We start from the raw sequence: 20,157 nt of genomic DNA on the forward strand, positions 1-20,157 counted from the left end.
GGTTGAGGGATACCTCATTTTAAAGGTCGTTTGAATACCTTTTCAAAAATACCACATACATTATATTTCTTTTCAGTAATTTTAATTTTTTTATAATTAATTTTAGTAATTAAATATCGAATTCAGAATTCCAAAATTTTTTTTTGGAGTATTGAGCTCCAAATTGAATTTTTTTTTGGGTGTTAAAAGTATTTAGAGTATTTTTTTGAAGTATTTTTGGAAAAATCAAGTAAAACCGTAAAGATATTAAGTATAGAGTTCAGAACTCCAAAATTTTTTAGAGTATTGAGTCCAAGATTTTTCCAAAAGTACTGAACAGAAATATAACGTATGGGTATTTTTGAAAAGGTAATTTAATGACCTTCAAAATGAGGTATCACTCAACCCCCCTTTCCATTAAAGATTTTGGGGGTTGTGTCCGCCCCCGCTATAGGGTTGATGTAATTTAGTTGAAAACTGGTCTACAAAATGTCCCCCTCACAAATAAATTTGACGTGTTTTTGCATATTTTTAGATTTTCTATAGGGACCAAATTATAGGGGGTGGCAACTTTTTAAATTGACACACTGTATATTAATATTATGTGACACATGACAGAAGCTCGAAACAAATGACTGTGAATGAAAAGCCCTATTCGCTCTGAGCTTCGCTGGTGTCGCTCCTAGTGGATTATAATTCAACTTTTACCGGTAATTTTTAAATTTATTATTAAATTGATATCGCTTAATATTTACAACGCTAAAAAGTAATTAAATTGTAAAAGATTTTTTTAAGATTTTGCTAATCATTTTGACGTTCTATTGATGAAATATTAATTTCTTACTTCGGATACTTTCACAATTATCGTGTAGATGGCGTAATTTATAATTACATATTACGGAACATTAAAAAACGTAAATTGGGTATTTAAAACGTAAGTATATTTAAGAGGCTACAGTAGCGAGCAACAGGTAGCAGCAAACGCGTTCCAATATTGCGGCTCTAATTTTGAATATTTTGTCGAGATATTTGGCACACATATTCGTAATATAATAAAGAATGGCGGTACAGAGCCCAATCTTAGAAATATGTTAGTACGTGGAAATTACTCTATAACTAAATAAAATATTGAAAAAAGGAGCCTGTACCGCCATTAAGAAGAAAAAAATAATAAACTTTCTTCAAATAAACTTTTTTATCTCATGCCTAGATTTTGTGTAATCTTGGAACTACTAAAATTTTTTATTTCTAATAAGAAATCGAACATATTATAACTAAATAACTAATTAGGCAACATAGAGAAATTATCAGTGTCATTTTGACAAACCTGCGTCAGATTTTCTCTAATTTGTTCTGTCATCTTTATTGATATCAGTCCAGTGCAGTAGTGTGTTAATTTAAGAATTCGTTATAGTTGTTTCATAGGAAAATAGTGTTTATTGATAGTTATTTATTATATTTTTGTTGTTGTTGTATAAGTTGTTGGCCTGTTTGAAATAATAGATTGTTGTTAATTGTGTTTTAGTTCAGTTCTATGTAGGTAGGTAAGTATATTTTACGTAAAAACATTTCGAATTCTAATGCGAGTATAAAGATTTAGGAGGATATTTTATTTTTAACATATTATCAATAGTTTAACGAAATGGGAAAAGTTAATCAAACGACAAATAAAGCGAATAATTCCAAGAAAAAGTCCATTAAAAGCCGTGCCAAAATTATGAGAACATCGAAATTGGAGCCACCACAAATTTTAACAATGTAAGTACCTATGAGAAGTAATCTACTGTTGTCATACATAAAAAAAGTGTGAAAAGTTGTTTCCCATGAAAATGAAATTCGTAATAAATCTATGTTTAGGTACAGAAATCCTGACTACAGTACAAATGCCAATTTTTTTAGGTAGATATTCATAGTCCTGTCGCCAAGGGGGTACAACGGCCTCCTTTATTCAGATGGTCTTACCCAAGATTTTTTTATGTATCTTGACCCGTAGAACACGAATTTGTTGGGTAACAGTTGATCCGGATGTCGATAAGATTGTTATAAACAAAGAACTTGAGGAATTACATAACAGCGATTTCTCGCAAAACAAAACATTTTTTTTGTATTTTTTGGGTCATTCTAAGCAAAAACTGTTCTGACAAGTTTTTTCGTAGGATGCATAGTTTTCGAGATAAACGCGGTTGAACATAAAATCGAAAAATTGCAATTTTTGAACCCGAAAAAATTTATTTTTGCTAAAGGTGATACAGTAGCGATCAACAGGTAGCAAAAACGCGTTCCAAGATTGCGGCTGTAATTTTGAATATTTTTTCGAGATATTTGGCACACGTATTCGTAATAAAATAAAGAATGGCGGTACAGGGCCCAATTTGAAAAATATATTAATATGTGGAAATTACTCTGTAATTAAATACAATATTAAAAAACGAGCCTGTACCGCCATTAAGAAGAACAAAAAAATACAATTTCTTCAAATAAACTTTTTTATCCGATGCCTAGATTTTGTGTAATTTTGGAACTACTAAAATTTTTTATTTCATTAGTAGTTCCAAAATGACACAAAATCTAGGCATCGGATAAAAAAATTGAAGAAAGTGTATTTTTATAAAAAGTGCAGGAGCTAACAATGCCGAGGAAGATCTATCAGGCTGCATCTCACTTCCCGCCTGTCCAGCACGGTAAAATTCCAACAAAGCTTAGTTCCGAATACTCAGATTACGAGTAGAACTAATCAAAATAATAAATAATCATTCCATGAAGTACGACCTAACCTTGTAGATTTCCCTCGGCCTTCTTAGCTCCGGCAATTCGTTGGCTTGCAAATTTTAGAAGCCACAAGCCACGATTGGTTTAACCAGAAGACTAGTTCTAAGTTTTATTTTATTTTTGATATTGTTAATATTAGAAGTAAAACTTTCGTTCGTCTTTAGCAGATACCGCCACGGCATTCATGCCATCATTTCGTTGTGAACCGATAACGGTAGCCCGAATTTTACTAGTTCAAAGAGAATGAAATATGCACCTCTGATGGGACCCTAAGAAGGGTTAAAGGGTGTTCTAGAGTGCCTTTGGCGCTCTATGAACTAAATAAAATAAGACTGCTCTCGTTTCGCTTCACAATGAAATTATTATTTATTATTATTTTTTCGTACAAATACCTATGTTAACATAAAATTTTCACCCATTTGGGTTTATTTTTATAAATATTTATTTACTAATAACAAAATTGTTTTCGGTTACTTCCATTTAGCGCGCCTATGAGTTAAATTGTCAATAATATTAATCTTACATAATGTCAAAGATTACCAATGTTGCCAAAGTTTATGATACTATCTCCCGAAGTTATATTTTATTGCTACCTGTTGATCGCTACTGTTTACTCTTAAGGTAAAAATATATACCACAGCTTTGACCAACTAATATTTTTTATAATTAATGTATGACATTTATGTCAAATTTCCAGTAAACGTTTACAGACTTGTCACTACTGGCGCTCCCGAATTTATAAATATCCCCTCTACGTACGAGCTCACAGCGTATACAAAATAAGTGATTGATGTGATCGTTCATGGGTATTCTTTCATTTTTCCGACTGTAAGTAGAGTCTACATGCATTTCTGCTAATCTCGCTCATAGCATGGTCGCCATTCTTTGCGCATCTCATAGACAAAGTAAAATTTGCGAAGTTGTATTTTGTAGTTTTAGTTGTCGGAGATAATAAAATTAAAATCATTCTCCTAAGTTCGTTCGTCACTTTGCGCCATCACTTTCTTCTCCTTATACAAAGAACAGAAGTGGGACAATTAGGCAAGGGAATGCGGGATAAATAGTCGGACAGAAGCGGATTTTGCTCGTGATAAGTAATATGGACAAACTATACGGGGATATGTTGAATTAGTCGTGTACATCACTTTCCCACACGGGAGGAAACCAGAGCGGAAGACGAAGGTAGTTATAAGGGGTCAAAGTCGCGGTTTTTATTATGTTTTGTGACGCTCATGATCGAGATAGTGCACCAAAATTTGGAATAAGTAGATCATGACGTAACTAAGTAAAATTTTCAGGGGCGGAACCCTGCGTGGGGAAACAAAGGGGTGGGAGCAGGGTTGAATATAAAAATTATAAGGGATTTTTTACGACGTTCGTGATCGAGAAATTTGGGAATAAGTAGATCATCACGTAACTAAGCAAAATCTCCAGGGACGGAATGCTGAGGAGGGACAAAGGGGTAGGGGCCGGGGCGAATATAAAAATTTAAGGGATTTTTGTGACGTTCGTGACCGAGATAGTGCACCAAAATATGGGAATAAGTAGATCATGACATTACTAACTAAAATCTCCAGGGGCGGAACGCTGCGTTGGGGACAAATGTTGTGCTGCGTCACAAAAAAAATAATGCAAACTGCGACTTTTACCCCTTAAAACTAACCTCATCCCCAACTCTGGTTTCCACCCCTGGAGATTTTGCTTAGTTACGTCATGACCTACTTATTCCCAAATTTTGGTGCACTATCTCGATCATGAGCGTCACAAAACAAAATAATAAAAACCGCGACTTTGACCACTTATAATTACCTTCGTCCCCCACTCTGGTTTCCTCCCGTATGGGAAAGTGATGTACACGACTAATTCAACATATCCCCGTATAGTTTGTCCATATTACTTATCACAAGCAAAATCCGCTTCCATCTCTTGGACTAAAATGTTAGTGTTGTCAAAATGAATTAACAAATTAAATCCCAAATAAAAAACAAAATGCGAGTCAAAATCAGACAGCGTCCTAAAAAATATAATATGGATAACTGAAAGTTGACAGAGTGCACACTAAATTTCATTAAGTACCACTGTCGATATGCAGTGCGAAGAATTATAATAAAAATGAAAATAAAAAAGGAAAGAATTTGGAATTTCAGTACAGTAATGGAATACACTGACAAAAATAGCAATCGTGTGAAATGCAGTCATAACTACCAACTTGAAAACGATATCAGTTTATAGTAAAACAGTAAAACTATGAGGAAATTACTTTAAAAAATCGTAAATGAAGGGGTGTATGCATATAAATCAGTTAAAACAAGCTGAGAATGAGAACACCATCATCACGAAAACTTTGTTTACGGTTAGCAAACACCATTTCTATGTTACTACACTAAGCACCAAAATTAACGCACCACCTTAAAAATGGGACATTTTTGATGTCGCGTATTTCCTAAACCTGTTGTCCGATTTTAGTGATTTTTTTAGTATATTATAGCTTTATTCTTCAAGAATATCAATGTAATAATATTATTGCTAAACAGGTAAGTGTCATTGTATACCGGGTGTAACAATGATACAGTGTTTTTTCCTCAAAGTTTGGAACACCCTGTGGAATATTCTAGCGGATATAAAATATTAAAATTAAAACTCAACTGTAGCCTTAGGCTTTCTTAACATTCTGCTTTTTGATTCATTCTCCTATGTTGGATAATAAAAAAGTTAGGTGATTTAACAACTAGCCATGTTATTCATCAATACAGGGTGTTTCTAAATAAGTGCTACAAACTTTCAGGGGTAATTTTGCATGAAAAAATAATGACCGTTTGCTTTATAAACAGATGTCCACAAATTCTGCGTTTCTGAGATACGGGATGTTGAATTTTTTCTTACAAACTGATGATTTATTTATTGCTCTAAAACCGGTTGAGATATGCAAATGAAATTTGGTAGATTTTAAAAGGTAGTTATTGCGCATTTTTCGATATACAATTATGAATTTTATATTCGCCATTGGCGTGCATACGGGATGTACCTAAAATATTTATACCCGTATGCACGCCAATGGTGAATATAAAATTCTTAGTTGTATGTCAAAAAATGCGCATTAACTACCTCTTAAAATCTACCAAATTTCATTTGCATATCTCAACCGGTTTTGGAGCAATAAATAAATCATCAGTTTATAAGAAAAAATTCAACATCCCGTATCTCGGAAACGAAGCATTTGTGGACATCTGTTTATAAAGCAAACGGTTATTATTTTTTCATGCGGAATTACCCCTAAAAGCTTGTCGCACTTATTTAGAAACACCCTGTATTGATGAATAACATGTCTAGTTGTTAAAGTACCTAAATTTTTTATTATCCAACACAGGCGAATAAATCAAAAAGCAAAATGTTAAGAAAGTCTAAGGCTACAGTTTAGTTTTAATTTCAATATTTTATATGTGCTAGAATATTCCACAGTGTGTTCCAAACTTTGAGGAAAAAACACATTATCATTTTTACACCCGGTATACAATAACACTTACCTGTTTAGCAATAATATTATTACATCTGTATTCTTGAAGAATAAAGCTATAATATACTAAAAAAATCACTAAAATCGGACAACAGGTTTAGGAAATACGAGACATCAAAAATTACCCATTTTTAAGGTGGTGCGTTAATTTTGGTGCTTAGTGTATATTTATATGCAATACAATATTATATCCTGACTTTACATGATAATATCATATTCCTTAAGTCCAAAATTCGATTTTTCGATTTGATCGGTTATATCGAATTTGGTTCGAGATATCTTTTTTTTATTATCTCCCTTTATTGACAATCAGATATAAAACAAACATCTATAAGTCAATTTGTTGGTCTTACATTAAATTAAATTATTGTAAATGTGGTGACGTGGAGAGGTAAACATCCAGCGATGTTTACTCAGTTACCTCTTAGGTCGGAGGGCCAGCTTCTTCTGAGTCTTCTATTGTGGACAGGTTGCAGTAGTGGATGAAGTAGTGGATTAGGATGGTCTTCTAGTTTGTTGTGGTGTTTTCTGTTGTTTTCTCGGATGACTTCGGTTACATATGGAATTTTTAGATCTGTGTGTAGAGTTTGGTTTGATACATACCATGGTGCATTAACTATTGCTCGAAATATCTTGGATTGCGCTCTCTGGATAATCACAGTATTGGATTTGCTAGCACAGCCCCACAGTTCAATGCCATAAGTCCAGATTGGCTTTATCACTGCTGTATATATTACCAATTTGTTTTTTATTGAAAGGTGGGATTTTCTTCCAATGAGCCAGTAAAGTTCTTTGGTTTTTAGGTCAAGTTGCATTCTTTTCTTTGTTATATGGTGTTTCCAGTTAAGTTTATTGTCAAAGTGTAGCCCTAGATATTTGACTTGATTACTTTGTGGTATTTTTATTTGATTGATGGTTACTGGTGGGCAGGTTCCAGTCCGGAGAGTGAATGTTATATGGGACGATTTTGTTTCGTTTACCTTACTTCCACTTCTTCAGCCATATTTCAAGTGAGTTTAGATGCTCTTGGGAGATTTTGTGTTGCTGCAATAGGATCGTCATGCTTGGCAAAAATAGCAGTGTCGTCTGCAAATGTCCCGATGGTTGTTTTATCATTTGTAGGCAAGTCATATGTATATAGTATGTACAATAATGGCCCTAGTATGCTCCTTTGTGGTACGCCAGAGTGAATAGGCTTGCATTCCGAGACTTCTTCATTAACTTTTACTTTAAACTGCCGTTCGTGTAGGTAGGATTTCAGTAGGTTGTAGTAACTTGCTGGGAGAATTCTTTTTATTTTGCATAACAAGCCTGGATGCCAGACTTTGTCAAAAGCCTGACTGATGTCTATAAAGGCTGCTGTGCAGTACTGCCGATTTTCAAGTGACTGGGTGATGGCGTTGACTATACGATGGCATTGTTGTATCGTTGAATGGCTTTGTCGAAATCCGAATTGATGATCTGGGATCCAATTTTGTGGATTTATTTCTGCATTTATTCTGTTTAGGATAAGTCTTTCAAGCAACTTGGAGATTGTTGGTAATAAGCTGATAGGCCTATATGATGAGACATCTAGAGGGCTTTTGCCAGGCTTTGGTATCATAATTATTTGTCCAATTTTGAGTGCTTTGGGCCAGTAGTCACATCTAAGTATTGCATTGAATATGTGCAGTAGTTTAACTATACCCTTTTTGGGTATTTCTTTTAACATTTTTGCGGTTATCAGATCTTCGCCTGGTGCCTTCTTTGGGTTTAGGGTGGCAATTACGTCTCTAATTTCTTTTGGAGTAAATAGTTTTATTCGGTCCTGTACGAGACATCTAAGTAGCAATATGATATTCGTAATTTACGTGAAAAACACATTGAATTGATATATCATAAAATGCCTTAAGTAAAAAATTTGGTTTTTCGACTTCGAGGTCGGTTATCTCGAAGATAGTTGGGATTCGGATGGAAGTAAACGGAAATGCCGTTTAGATCGGCTCCGTGTATTGCAGGGGTGGCGACGGACAAACGAACGAACACTTTGTGAATTTATAAATGAAAACGAAGTTTTCGCTGAAAAACATCACCGCTATCACATCTTGATTATAAACAGCGACTCGGGCATGTAGGTATATTTATATTTACATTAGATATTTAAAGAATGACACTTACCTTATATTTGTAGCTTGCTTCAGTGTCGATACCACCGTTGGCTTTAATATAACGAAAGGCGTTATCCATTAAACCCCCATTGCATCCGTTGTTGCCGAATTTAGTAGAGCAGTCGACCAAGTTTTGTTCAGAAAGGGAAACCAATTTTCCTGTTTTCCTGTAGTGTTGTCCTTCGAGAGATCCAGTCTAGAAAATACAGAATAGTTTGAACTAGGAACGATGCACAAAGAACGATATACACTTCTGCAAGAAATTAACGCTTCACATTAAAAATTGGTCATTTTTAATGTCTGAAATTTCCTGAATAAGGGTCATATTACCCGTATGCGCGCCAATGGTAAATATTAAATTCCTAATTGTATATCAAAAAATGCGTAAAATAACTACCTCTTAAAACCCACCAAATTTCATTTGCATATCTGTGAATATCGCATGCATGCGGTTTTAGAGTAATAAAGAAATCGTCAGTTTGAAAGAAAAATTTCAACACCCCCTATCTCGGAAACTAAGCATTTGCGAACATATGTTTATAAAGCAAACTGTCAGTATTTTTTCTTGCAGAATTACCCCTTAAAGTTTGCCTAATTATTTAAAAACACCCTGTATTGATGAAAAATAAAGCTAGTTGTTTAAAGTACCTAACTTTTTTGTTATCCAACATAAGCGAATGAATCAAAAAACAGAATGTTAAGAAATCATTAGGCTATAGTTGGGTTTGAATTTCAGTATTTTATAAATGCTAGATTACACTTATAGCAAGTTCCTGAGTCAGGTTTTAGTAAACATTAACTAAGACTTATTGTGCTGTAAAAATAATAATAATAATAATAAACTCAAAAGTGACTTGTCTGCTTATGTCCTCCGACCACACTAATTAATGTCCTTAGGTATGATTATATGTGTAATTTGTATTGGTAACATATTTTATTTATATTCATAATATGTATTTTTTGTTCTCTATATTGTATGTAATTTATATTTTAATCTATTGTTTTTTTTCTGTAAATGGTTGTAACCGTATAAAAAAAAATAATTATTCCACAGAGTCACGCAAACTTTGATAAAAAATCACAGTCCGTATACAATGACAATTTACCTGTCTAGCAACAATATTATTACAACGATTTTGTTAAAGAATAAAGCTATAACATATTAAAAAAATCACTTAAATCGGACATGTTTAGGAAATTCGAGATATTAAAAATGACAAATTTTTAAGGTGGTGCGTTATTTCTTGGAGAAGTGTATTTGTTTAAAATCATAAAAATTGTGTATACATCTAGCACTACTGGAGGGGCTCAAGGCCGAAAGCAGAGGATTTACTAATGTGATGCTTATAACCTAGTGGACTCAAAACGGCTACTGGCGATGATGATTATAGATAATTCAGTAGATATGGTCAATAAAAGTTTAAATATATCGCTGGTACCTATAATCAATGTGATTCCTAATACATTTTCAGTGAAAATAATAACTCTTTGATAAGTGTTGGCGATACATTTTTTTTATATGCGTGTCTGCGAATATTATAACTCCCAAAATATTTATGACGAAAATATTTAGTTCTTAATAAATGCCGAAGAAAACAATTATTTCCTTTTCTGTTTTCGCGAAAAAAATAATTCCTGGAAGATTTACAGCGAAGGAATCATTTTTTAATAAGTGACTACAAAAAAAAATAATTTTGTTAATGTACCGGCGAATACTATAATTTCCAAAAGGGTGTGGGGAAAACAATTACTTCTTTAAAGATGTCGGCAAAAATAATTATTGCTATTTACGTGCCCAAGAAGATCATAAATTTAAAAATATTTGTGACGAAAAGAATTATTTTTAGACCAGGAACAACAAAAAATAATTCTTTTTATCTGTACATCCCTGAAGAACATAACTCCCAAAATATTTATGACGAAAACATCTACTTCTTAACAACAACAGATGACGACGAATACAATTATTTACGTTTCTGTTCTTGCGAAAAAAATAACTCCTTGAAGATTTACATTAAAAATATTTAATTAATCGGCAACACCAAAATTGTTTTGCATGTACATCATTTTATCACTCCAAAAACCTTTAGAATAAGCTTTTGTAGATTAAATTCTGTACAGCCATTTCGGATATTATAATATATTATTATGATTACATACACACACATACAAGCACGCCCACATACACACACATACATTCACATACAGATCTGATGATCTACTCGAAAAGTTACATCGATTGGTGATAAGTTAAGTTGTTTCTGATGTGAATTGACGAAGTTACATTTCCGTACAATGCCAAAACGTCCTAGGAAAAGAAGCCAAATATGTCTTAGCCGTCGCTTTAGGATTATTCTTTTCGCCGCGCATTATTTGGATTCATAATCTTTGCAAACATAGAAATAGAAATGATTTTTTTTGCTGTCATTCATCGAAGAGTAATTATTTCGGCCGAGAAATTTTTAGTAATATTAATTTTCGTGGAAACATAATAAGAAATAATTCTAATTTTTTTTGCAGGTAATTATTGTGAACTTTTTCTGATCACCGCACCGTATTAGAAGTTATAGTCTTCGAGAGTATAGAACAAAAAAATATTTTTCGCTCTAATTCATTCAGGATCATACTTTTCACCGCGCATTATTAGGAGTTATAATCTTCATGAATACAGAATTAGAAATAATTTTTTTCAATGTTATTCATCGAAGAATAATTATTTTCAACGAGAACTTTTTAGTAATTATAATTTTCGTGGACCCACAAACAGAAATGATGTTTTTTGCTCATACTCTAAAAAAATAATTTTTTTCGCTAACACTTTATTCGGGATTATAATTTTCTCAATTATATATTCGAATATAATATTTTTCGCGGCGTTCATTGAAAGTTATACTCTTAACGGCATTTTTCGGAGTTATACTTTTCGTAGGCGGCGGCGATATAATATGGTCCATCTAGTTCAAAATTATACGGGACAAAATAAGCTATTAAAGTTACTCCTTGGCATTAGCTCGTAACTATGTCATGTCGAAAGATTAAAATAAAAATAAAGCACAACTTACAGCACTGAAACTCCAGCAAGATCCGCAATGCCCTTGGTCCTTAACAGCAGTAACGGCACCCTTTGGTCTCCAATCAACTTCGGAGGGTAACTCTACGTTGGCTGGTTTTATGAAAGTGACGGAATCTTCTAACTCTGATTGTCTCAACAGGTTCTTCGTTTTGTTGAAGCCGTTGAGAGTATCGATGAATTCGTGGTGGAGCATATCAGCGTATTTGTTGAGTCCTAGCATAATTCAGAAATGATTATTATTCAAAATTCAGAAATGTTTTATAAATACAGTAATTACTTAAAATAGCTCTCCTCATAAAACAAACAATATTTATTCCCCCATAACCATTAGTCGTTTGTTGACCAGAATATAAAACAAGATGTTTTTTGTTATAAATAAAAATAATACATATTTAACAATAATTAACAAAAATATTCTAAACTTATCAGTACAGTAATATAAGTTTATAATAATTGTAATAATCCATACTTGGGATATGATTACTCCAGACACAAGAACACGTAATGATAAAGAGTAAAAAAAAAATAATGGTTAATAAATTAGGTGAGTATTGTAGACTATGGAATTTAAATATCAACATGGACGAGTAAATCTTATGGTGTTTAGACAAGGGCACAGTATAAAGAGGGACAGTAGAACAGTAGAACCACTCTCCGAAAAATTGGAAGTAAAATCTTTAGTCGCGCATAGCGACCGCGCAATCTTCCCAGTCGCTTTTGCCCCACTCTCGCATTGCTAGTCGCATAGAAACGTACGGTTTTTAACAGGGAAAACCCGCATCCACCACTGGTGAATTACCAATTGCGTACTGCCGGTATTCCTTCTTGAAATGAAAGTGCCGACATGGAAGAGATTTTTTTACTGTCCCTCTTTATACTGTGACAAGGGGGTGGAAATATTAAAGAAGAGTGGAAAATAAAGGGAGAAACATGCTGAAAGTGAAAGTCGTTAATAATTATTGCTATTTGGGAGTGAAATTAACACAGCGGCTATCTTTTAGTGTCCACTTTAACGAAAAAGACGAGAGGTTAGAGCAGCTATAAACATGGCATTTTTGAAAGGATAGTCCGATATATTCTGCCTTATGGAGCTCCAGTTTGGGGACTTGCAGAATTTGAGAAAGTTGAGGAGGTAAGAAGGTTTTTTTATAAAAGAAATGTTGAATATTCTGAGTTACTGTTTAAACTAAATGTTGGATTTAGAAACTTTGCAGAGCATGTGTATCTATTTACGATGAAGTTACATAAAAATAATTATATCAAGAGAGTGCTAGAGTATGAGGAAGGACATCTGCCAAAATTTCTTCTTCAGGAAATGATAAGAGCTAATTATGATTGAAGAAGAGATTGGGAAAACTTGGGAGAGAGATGCAGAGTGGAATTTAATACAGAGTGGGAAGATAGGAATTTGTGGGTGGATAAGCTAGAACAGGTGATACGAAGCGATTCGCGCTGGAATAAGGGAAAGAGCATTGGAGAGAGAGCAATTGAATCAAATTTCTGCAATCATTATAGAGATTTAATTCTGGGCCTCTGAGGTAAACTACACTATGTCGACATGGTGTTTTTTTAATAGGTTCCTTTAATTAACTTATTTTATTAGTGGGATTATCCAAATTGGTTATATATTATCATTAAAATATTGTCTTTCAACCAATTATGGGATATATCAGTTTTTTCTTAACATCCTGAGTACTCGTAAACTTTGTTGCAAACACACGCTAAACACAGTGGCTCGAAAAGACATAATGTAGTTTACCTCCGAGGTCCAGAATTGGACTTGGCATTGACATGAGTTATATATGAGTGATGAAGTGTAATGATTTAAGGTGGATATTTAGGATTAGATGTGGTTTGTCCTACAGAGGTGGGTCTAGAGATGAACTATAGTAAAACCAAGACTATGACAAACCAAGAAGACAAATTAGAAATAGTAGTCAAACAGAATAAATTAGAGCAGGTGGCAGAATACATATACCTGGGACAGATAGTAAAGCTGAACAGGGACAATCAAACAGAAAAAATAAAAAGAAGAACTAGATTAGCATGGGCATCATTTGGTAAACTATCATATTATTATATTCTAAAAAATAAAACGTACCCTCAATATATGCGTACGAAAGTATTCAGCAATGGACAGACAGATGCTGGGTATCGTTTAAAGACAGGAAAAGAAACTCATGGACCAGAGAAAAAACAAAGGTGAACGATGTATCAAGACAGGTTGCAAAACTTGGCCAGTCACACTCTGCACCAAAAAGATGAAAGATGGAATAAGCCAATTCTACACTCGCGACCATGGGAACAGAAAAGAAAAAGAGGAAGACCACATGAGATGGACGGAAGACTTTAAAAGCAGCTTTACATCAAGGCTATGCAAGTCTCATACTATGCAAGTCCGTCTTGCATGGTATATCTCTTGCCTAGCCTGACTTTCTTATATCAGAGCTATTTCTGTGCAATTTTTGATACCAATTTCATTGTTGCCCACCAAAGAAATATACCAAAACATTAACTTGGATTTTTCACTTGGAAATTTCAGTCGAACATTAAATATATTCAAGTATAAATCACAAATTATTATTACTTCCAATAAATAACATTTAAATTTACACAAGAAGATTAATTTTTATTCTCAACTGTAAATTTTGTTATATTGGCAACATGACATTTGACAACTTGCATCAAAATAGCATGAAAAATGAAGAACATGTTTTAATTTTTCGTCTAGCACAGGAATTGCATGGTTCTTGTCTAGCATGAAAATAGCGTAATGTAAAACTGTCTTAAGAGATCGGCAGGAAAGGACTGGATGCAGATCGCCCAGAATTAGAGACCAATGGAGATTAATAGGAGAGGACTATGCCCAGGAATGAGAGGTTTAAGGCTGATTAGATAGATAGATCGGTAGATAGATAGATAGTGGTGTATTGTATCTCAATGTAGACCTGACGATAGGAAGGTGTATTATTTGTGTAATGAGAGGCGGTGGAAGATATTCTGCATTTCATGGGGCGATGCTCGGTACTACGTGAATACAGAAATAAATTGGTTCGGAGATTGGAAAGGGAGGAATTGTTGGAATTTATTGAGACGTTTGGACTGGAGGGAATTAGTTGGATACGCAGGGTAACATGGAAGTATAGATATAATCTTGTGTTGGAATATAATTATTAGCCTCCTGGCATGCTAACATGTAATAGCTATTTGTATAACAAGGGAGGAAAGTGCTACTTTTCCTCCCGAGAATGAAGTTTACTGCCCGACGCGTAGCGGAGGGCAGTAATCATTCAAGGGAGGAAAAGGCACTTTACTCCCATGTTATACATATGGTTTTTCCACCTTCCTCAAATAACAAGTCATTTTTTCGTTTTTACTTAATTTATTTATGTAACTAACCAACAAAATTTATTAGAACTAAAACTAACAAGTATGTGGAATATAACTGTCAACTGTCAAATATAAGTCAAAAATATTAATGTAAACATTGTTAAATCAAAATAACAATTTACTGTTTTTTACCATTGTGCAAAATACAGGGTGTTTTATAAATAAACGTTAAAATGTATAGATACTTACGTAATAAAAATAGATATTGTACAGGGCGTCAATAAGTTGTATTTCATGAATGAAATATCATGACGTCACTTTTACTTTTCCTCCCTAGGGAGGAAAAATATTTTCCTCCCTAGGGAGGAAAAGTACAACTTTGCTCCCTACAATCAGGTCCGGAAAAGTATACTTTCGGTAGAGGTAGGTGGAAAAATCTTTTTCCACCTACCTCTACCGAAAGTATACTTTTCCGGACCTGATTGGAGTTCCGGAGCAAAGTTGTACTTTTCCTCCCTAGGGAGGAAAAGTAAAAGTGACGTCATGGTATTTCATTCATGAAACATAACTTATTAACGCCCTGTACAATATCTATTTTCTATTACGTACGTATCTATACATTTTAACGTTTATTTAAAAACACTATGTATTTTGCAGAAAAACAGTAAATTGTTATTCTGATTTAACAATGTTTACATTAATAATTTGACTTATATTTGACAGTTGACAGTTATATTGTACCTACTTGTTAGTTTTAGTTCTAATAAATTTTGTTGGTTAGTTACATAAATAAATTAAGTAAAAATGAAAAAATAACTTGTTATTTGAGGAAGGTGGAAAAACCATATGTATAAAATGGGAGTAAAGTACCTTTTCCTCCCTTGAATGATTACTGCCCTCCGCTACGCGTCGGGCAGTAAACTTCATTCTCGGGAGGAAAAGTAGCACTTTCCTCCCTTGTTATACAAATAGCTATTTAAATTCTTCATGTAAAAACTTTTCAGTTTTTGTGATAAGGCAAATAGCGGAGAAATCATTAGAATATAACAAACCAGCCTTTTTCTGTTTCATAGACCAAGAGAAAGCGTTTGATAGAATCCAATTAAAAGATGTGATACACCTACTATATGACAAAAATTTACCACTGGATATCATAAAACTGATAGAAAACATATCGCCGCCGCCTACGAAAAGTATAACTTCGAAAAATGCGGCGAATAGTAGAACTTTCAATGAACGCCGCGAAAAATATTATTTTCGATTATATGATTGTGAAAATAATTATAATCCCTAATAAAGCGTTAGCGAAAAAAATTAATTTTTGAGGAGTATCAGCAAAAAACATTTCTGTTTGTGATTAAAAGTGATTGTTCTGTGAAAAATATTCTGTTACGCTGATGACACCGTGTTACCCGTTGTCCTAGGTGAGCGACGGAAAACGACGCGACGCGATGCGGTGCGATGCGATACGATGCGACCAGTAATTCACGCGACGTGTGGCTTATGTAGCGTCGCTTTGCATCGCTCAATCTAGGACAAACGTGACGATGTCAATTCATTCCTATTCTTAACTATGGGGAAGTATACGGTAGTGCTACTAGAAAATTCATATTAAATACTTAGCTTAAAAAAAATTCCAAAAACGAAGAAGAAAGATAACAAATATCATGTATTTTAGAGCGAAATAAATTTGGAGTTTTATTGTTTTATATTCGAAATTAATAAATAATCCACGCTTCTAAATACTTAGCCATATTCTAAATACTTAGCTTTAAAAAAATTCCATAAACGAAGAAGGAAGACAACAAATTAATATCATATAAATATTTAGAGCAAAATAAATTTGGAGAATTTCATCATTTATATTCGAAATTAAGAAATAATCCACGTTGGTTTAAAGAGTATACTTTCGATTATATCATTGAAGCTTTTAAACCCAGTTTCAACTGTTAATAAGTAATTTTCAAAAACCAATTTCTATTACAGAGATGCTGTTACTGACTTTAAGATATGTCACACTGCGTGCGTCGTGTCTGGTCGCGAACAAAACAAGTTCGCACTTCGTCGCGTCTTGTCGTAGACTGATTAACCCGAAAACGTAGGTCACACACAAATACAACCATTACTTGATATTTTCGCGTCGCGTCTTGTCGCGTTTGTCGTTCAGCTAGGACAACGGGTTAGTAGCAGAGTGCGAAGACGACCTACAAAGATTATTGCACGAGTTCAACATTAACGCAAAAGAAATGAACATGAAAATATCAGCCCAAAAAACAAAAAGCTTAGTAATTGCCAAAGAACCAATAAGATGCAAATTGGAGTTAGACAATCAAATTATACAACAAGTAATGACTTTCAAATATCTGGGAATTAATCTATCAGCCGACAACAATATCGAAGAAGAGGTAAAGACCAAATAATTAAAGCCAGTAGAACGGCCGGATGCCTAAACGACACAATTTGGAAAAACAAACACCTAGATTGGAAACAAAGGCCCGAATATATAAGTCAGTTATGACATACACGGCCGAAACAAGACCAGATACAAGCAAAACACGAAGACATCTGGAAACCAACGAAATGAAGATCTTAAGAAGGATTGCTGGAAAAGGACTACAGGATAGGGTAAGAAGTGAGGAAATCAGAAGCATATGTAGGGTAGACAATATAAATACCTGGGTAAAGAACAGAAAAGAAGTGTCGAATGAGCACATAAGCAGGATGTCTGAATCAAGGATAGTAAGAATAGCCAGGGACAAGTCACCGTTAGGCAGGAGAACTGTAGGACGCCCAAGGAAAAGATGGAATGACAACTTAGGTGCAGAATGAAAGGCACCGTTGAAGAAAATAAGGCAGTACTGCCTATATAAAAGAAGAAAAAGAAGATGTAAAAACTTTTAAAATTTTTTGAAATGTAATTTATATTTATTAATTAATGAGTCGACATTTTCCTCCTAAATAGAATAATTCAACAAATTATTTAACCATCTTCACTTGGGATGGATTATTTGGGAATCATTAAATAATTCGCGTCCTTATAGACAAAACGTCAAAGAGAAGGATGTAGCAGGGTGTATATATTTTTCTATTTTGAAATATGTACTAACTTACCTAATTTATAAGAAACCAATCCCAAAGCAAAGAGCTTGTTGTGTTTGGCAACTTTATGTTTATTTTCCATAAAGATCTTCATACGGAACTTTTCCTCGGTTGGGCTTTCGTAACTTTTTCTGTGTGTCATCTGCAAAGAGATAAAAATATGATACAACTGTTTGCGTTTTTGTAATAGGTAATTCAATTAGAGGTACTTTTTCGGCGTGGATTTGATGGCAGATTGTGCATTAATCGTGTTACCTGAGGTTTTTATTCAGTATTGTCTTTCCTGGAAATTTCTTCCTGGAAAATCTTAGCCCGACACAGCGTCTAGAAAATGTTCAGCCGTTCTTTGAGGAATGTGTTTCGTGCGCTTAGAGCAACTTATGGTCCGCATAATCGGCCTACCAAACGCACAATTCGCTATACCAACAGTAAACCCAGTTTTCATTATTAGATAACACGCGACCAAATAGACCATATTCAGCTCATACGGGGTATTCCCATCTCGGCTCACTATAATCCTTTAGTCCTTTATGATACCCCATGTACATTTTAAAAACCCCAGGTCGGCTCGAAGATTAACAGGTAGGTAATAGTACCGCATTAGTAGGTATGTATAATATAAATTTTATCTTGGAATTATAGATTAGGGAAAGTTTCTTAATAACATAGAAAAACATCCTACCCTCAATACCCCTTCCTTCAATATTGTACAGAAATTTTGGGTTCTTTGCGAATTTAAGAAAAAGTTTCTCTTCGTTGGAAATGTTGGCCGTGGAATCGATTTCGCTACTGATACATAGGATAAAGCTTGGTTAGATGTTTGAGACATATTGACTGTTTGGGTATCTGCTACGCCACTGTTCATGTAGTCAAAAACAATTACGTTTTTGTCTTGAAATTATACCTAATTTAGCTTCTATGTATAACGGTAAAGGTTCAGCTCTTTATCCATTTTATTTCTAGTTGAAAGTACACTAATGTCACTGTTTTTGCACTATGTTTTACAAAGCACGACAAAATACAGAACGATGTTACTCGCTCGACACCTCGTAGTGGAATCAATTTATCTTTCAATTAACTACGAAATAGTTCAGTATTCAGACAAAATAGAGTATAATGACATCTTTAAAGCCCAGTATAAGTGTAATGTTTAATTAAAGAGGAAAATTGTTATTAGTGTGTGAACGTTATAATTTGAGATGTAAAATTATTTGATAGTAACAATTAATATCCCATGAGCCGAGCTGGTATATTTTATATCGGGCAGTTTTAATCTTTGCGCCGACTTGGAACATTTTTAAAAGACCTACCTGTTTCTTGGGCCGAGATAGGCACTGCCCGCTCATACAGCTTGACTTGTCGTATGTAACAACTTGGCGTATTTTACGCAGCGCCGGATTAACCATTAGGCGGCCGTTAAGGGCCCGCGCACTTGATAGGGCCCGCGTTTCACTCATATGCATTAATTAATATGGAATTATTTAAGAAGTAATTAAAAAAAAATGTAAAATGTTAAATAAATCAAATAGGGCTAACGGAGACAAAGAAAAAAGAGAAAGGTGAATTTATGATTTCCAATCAAACTCAGTTTTTCTTTTGTCTTCTTTCAAATATGTCAGGAAAACAACCGACTTCAAGCCAAAATTAGGCAGTTATCTGCAACGGAATTTTATGTTCCATGTTCTAAGCATTTCCTCAATTTGGTAATTTTTTGCAAGCAAATTTTGCTTAGAAGCTGTTAATTATTTTGGTATGGTTCAAGAACTATTCGTTTTTTTTTTTTAATTTCTACCCACCGATGGGTCTTATAGACCATTCACTCACGGTAAAATAGAACCTTTGAATTTTAAAGAAGAGTTTAGATTGACATGAAATTTGGCATACACATAGCTAACATGTCAAAGAAAAAAAGTGATATTGTGCCGATGTGTGCTTTTGCTCTCAGGTGCACTTCTCGGGGATGAAAAAATATACGGTCAAAATACGTCCGGAAGTAGATACATTGACTAATTCTAAGCAACTTTTGTTCAATAAAGTTTTTTACTGAGTCAGTAGTTTTCGAGTTATTTGCGAGTGAATATGTTCATTTTTCAACAAAAAATCACATTTTTAGACGGTTTTACGCAAATAACTCAAATAGTAAGTATTTTGTCGAGAATTTGTAAATATTTTATTGAAAAAAATATTCTTAGTAAAAATATAGCTTATAAAAAAGTGAAAAAGTTGTACTTGTTGTTGTTCTTGTT

The 20,157-nt window shown here is 33.8% G+C and overlaps 1 protein-coding gene across 1 annotated transcript in view; it reads right to left on the bottom strand.

Moving 5' to 3' along the window:
• The window catches only part of LOC114328826 (cathepsin L), a 54,011-nt gene that overhangs the window by 5,038 nt on the left and 28,816 nt on the right, over nucleotides 1-20,157 (bottom strand). The window contains exons 3-5 of the mRNA XM_028277774.2: nucleotides 17,924-18,053; nucleotides 11,472-11,695; nucleotides 8,420-8,605 (exon numbers count right to left, since the gene is read on the bottom strand). Of these exons, the coding sequence (XP_028133575.1) occupies nucleotides 8,420-8,605; nucleotides 11,472-11,695; nucleotides 17,924-18,053 (540 nt within the window). The remainder of the gene's footprint in view (nucleotides 1-8,419; nucleotides 8,606-11,471; nucleotides 11,696-17,923; nucleotides 18,054-20,157) is intronic.

This window comes from Diabrotica virgifera, chromosome 2 (assembly GCF_917563875.1).
Source record: "Diabrotica virgifera virgifera chromosome 2, PGI_DIABVI_V3a".
In the NCBI taxonomy this organism is placed as follows: domain Eukaryota; kingdom Metazoa; phylum Arthropoda; class Insecta; order Coleoptera; family Chrysomelidae; genus Diabrotica; species Diabrotica virgifera.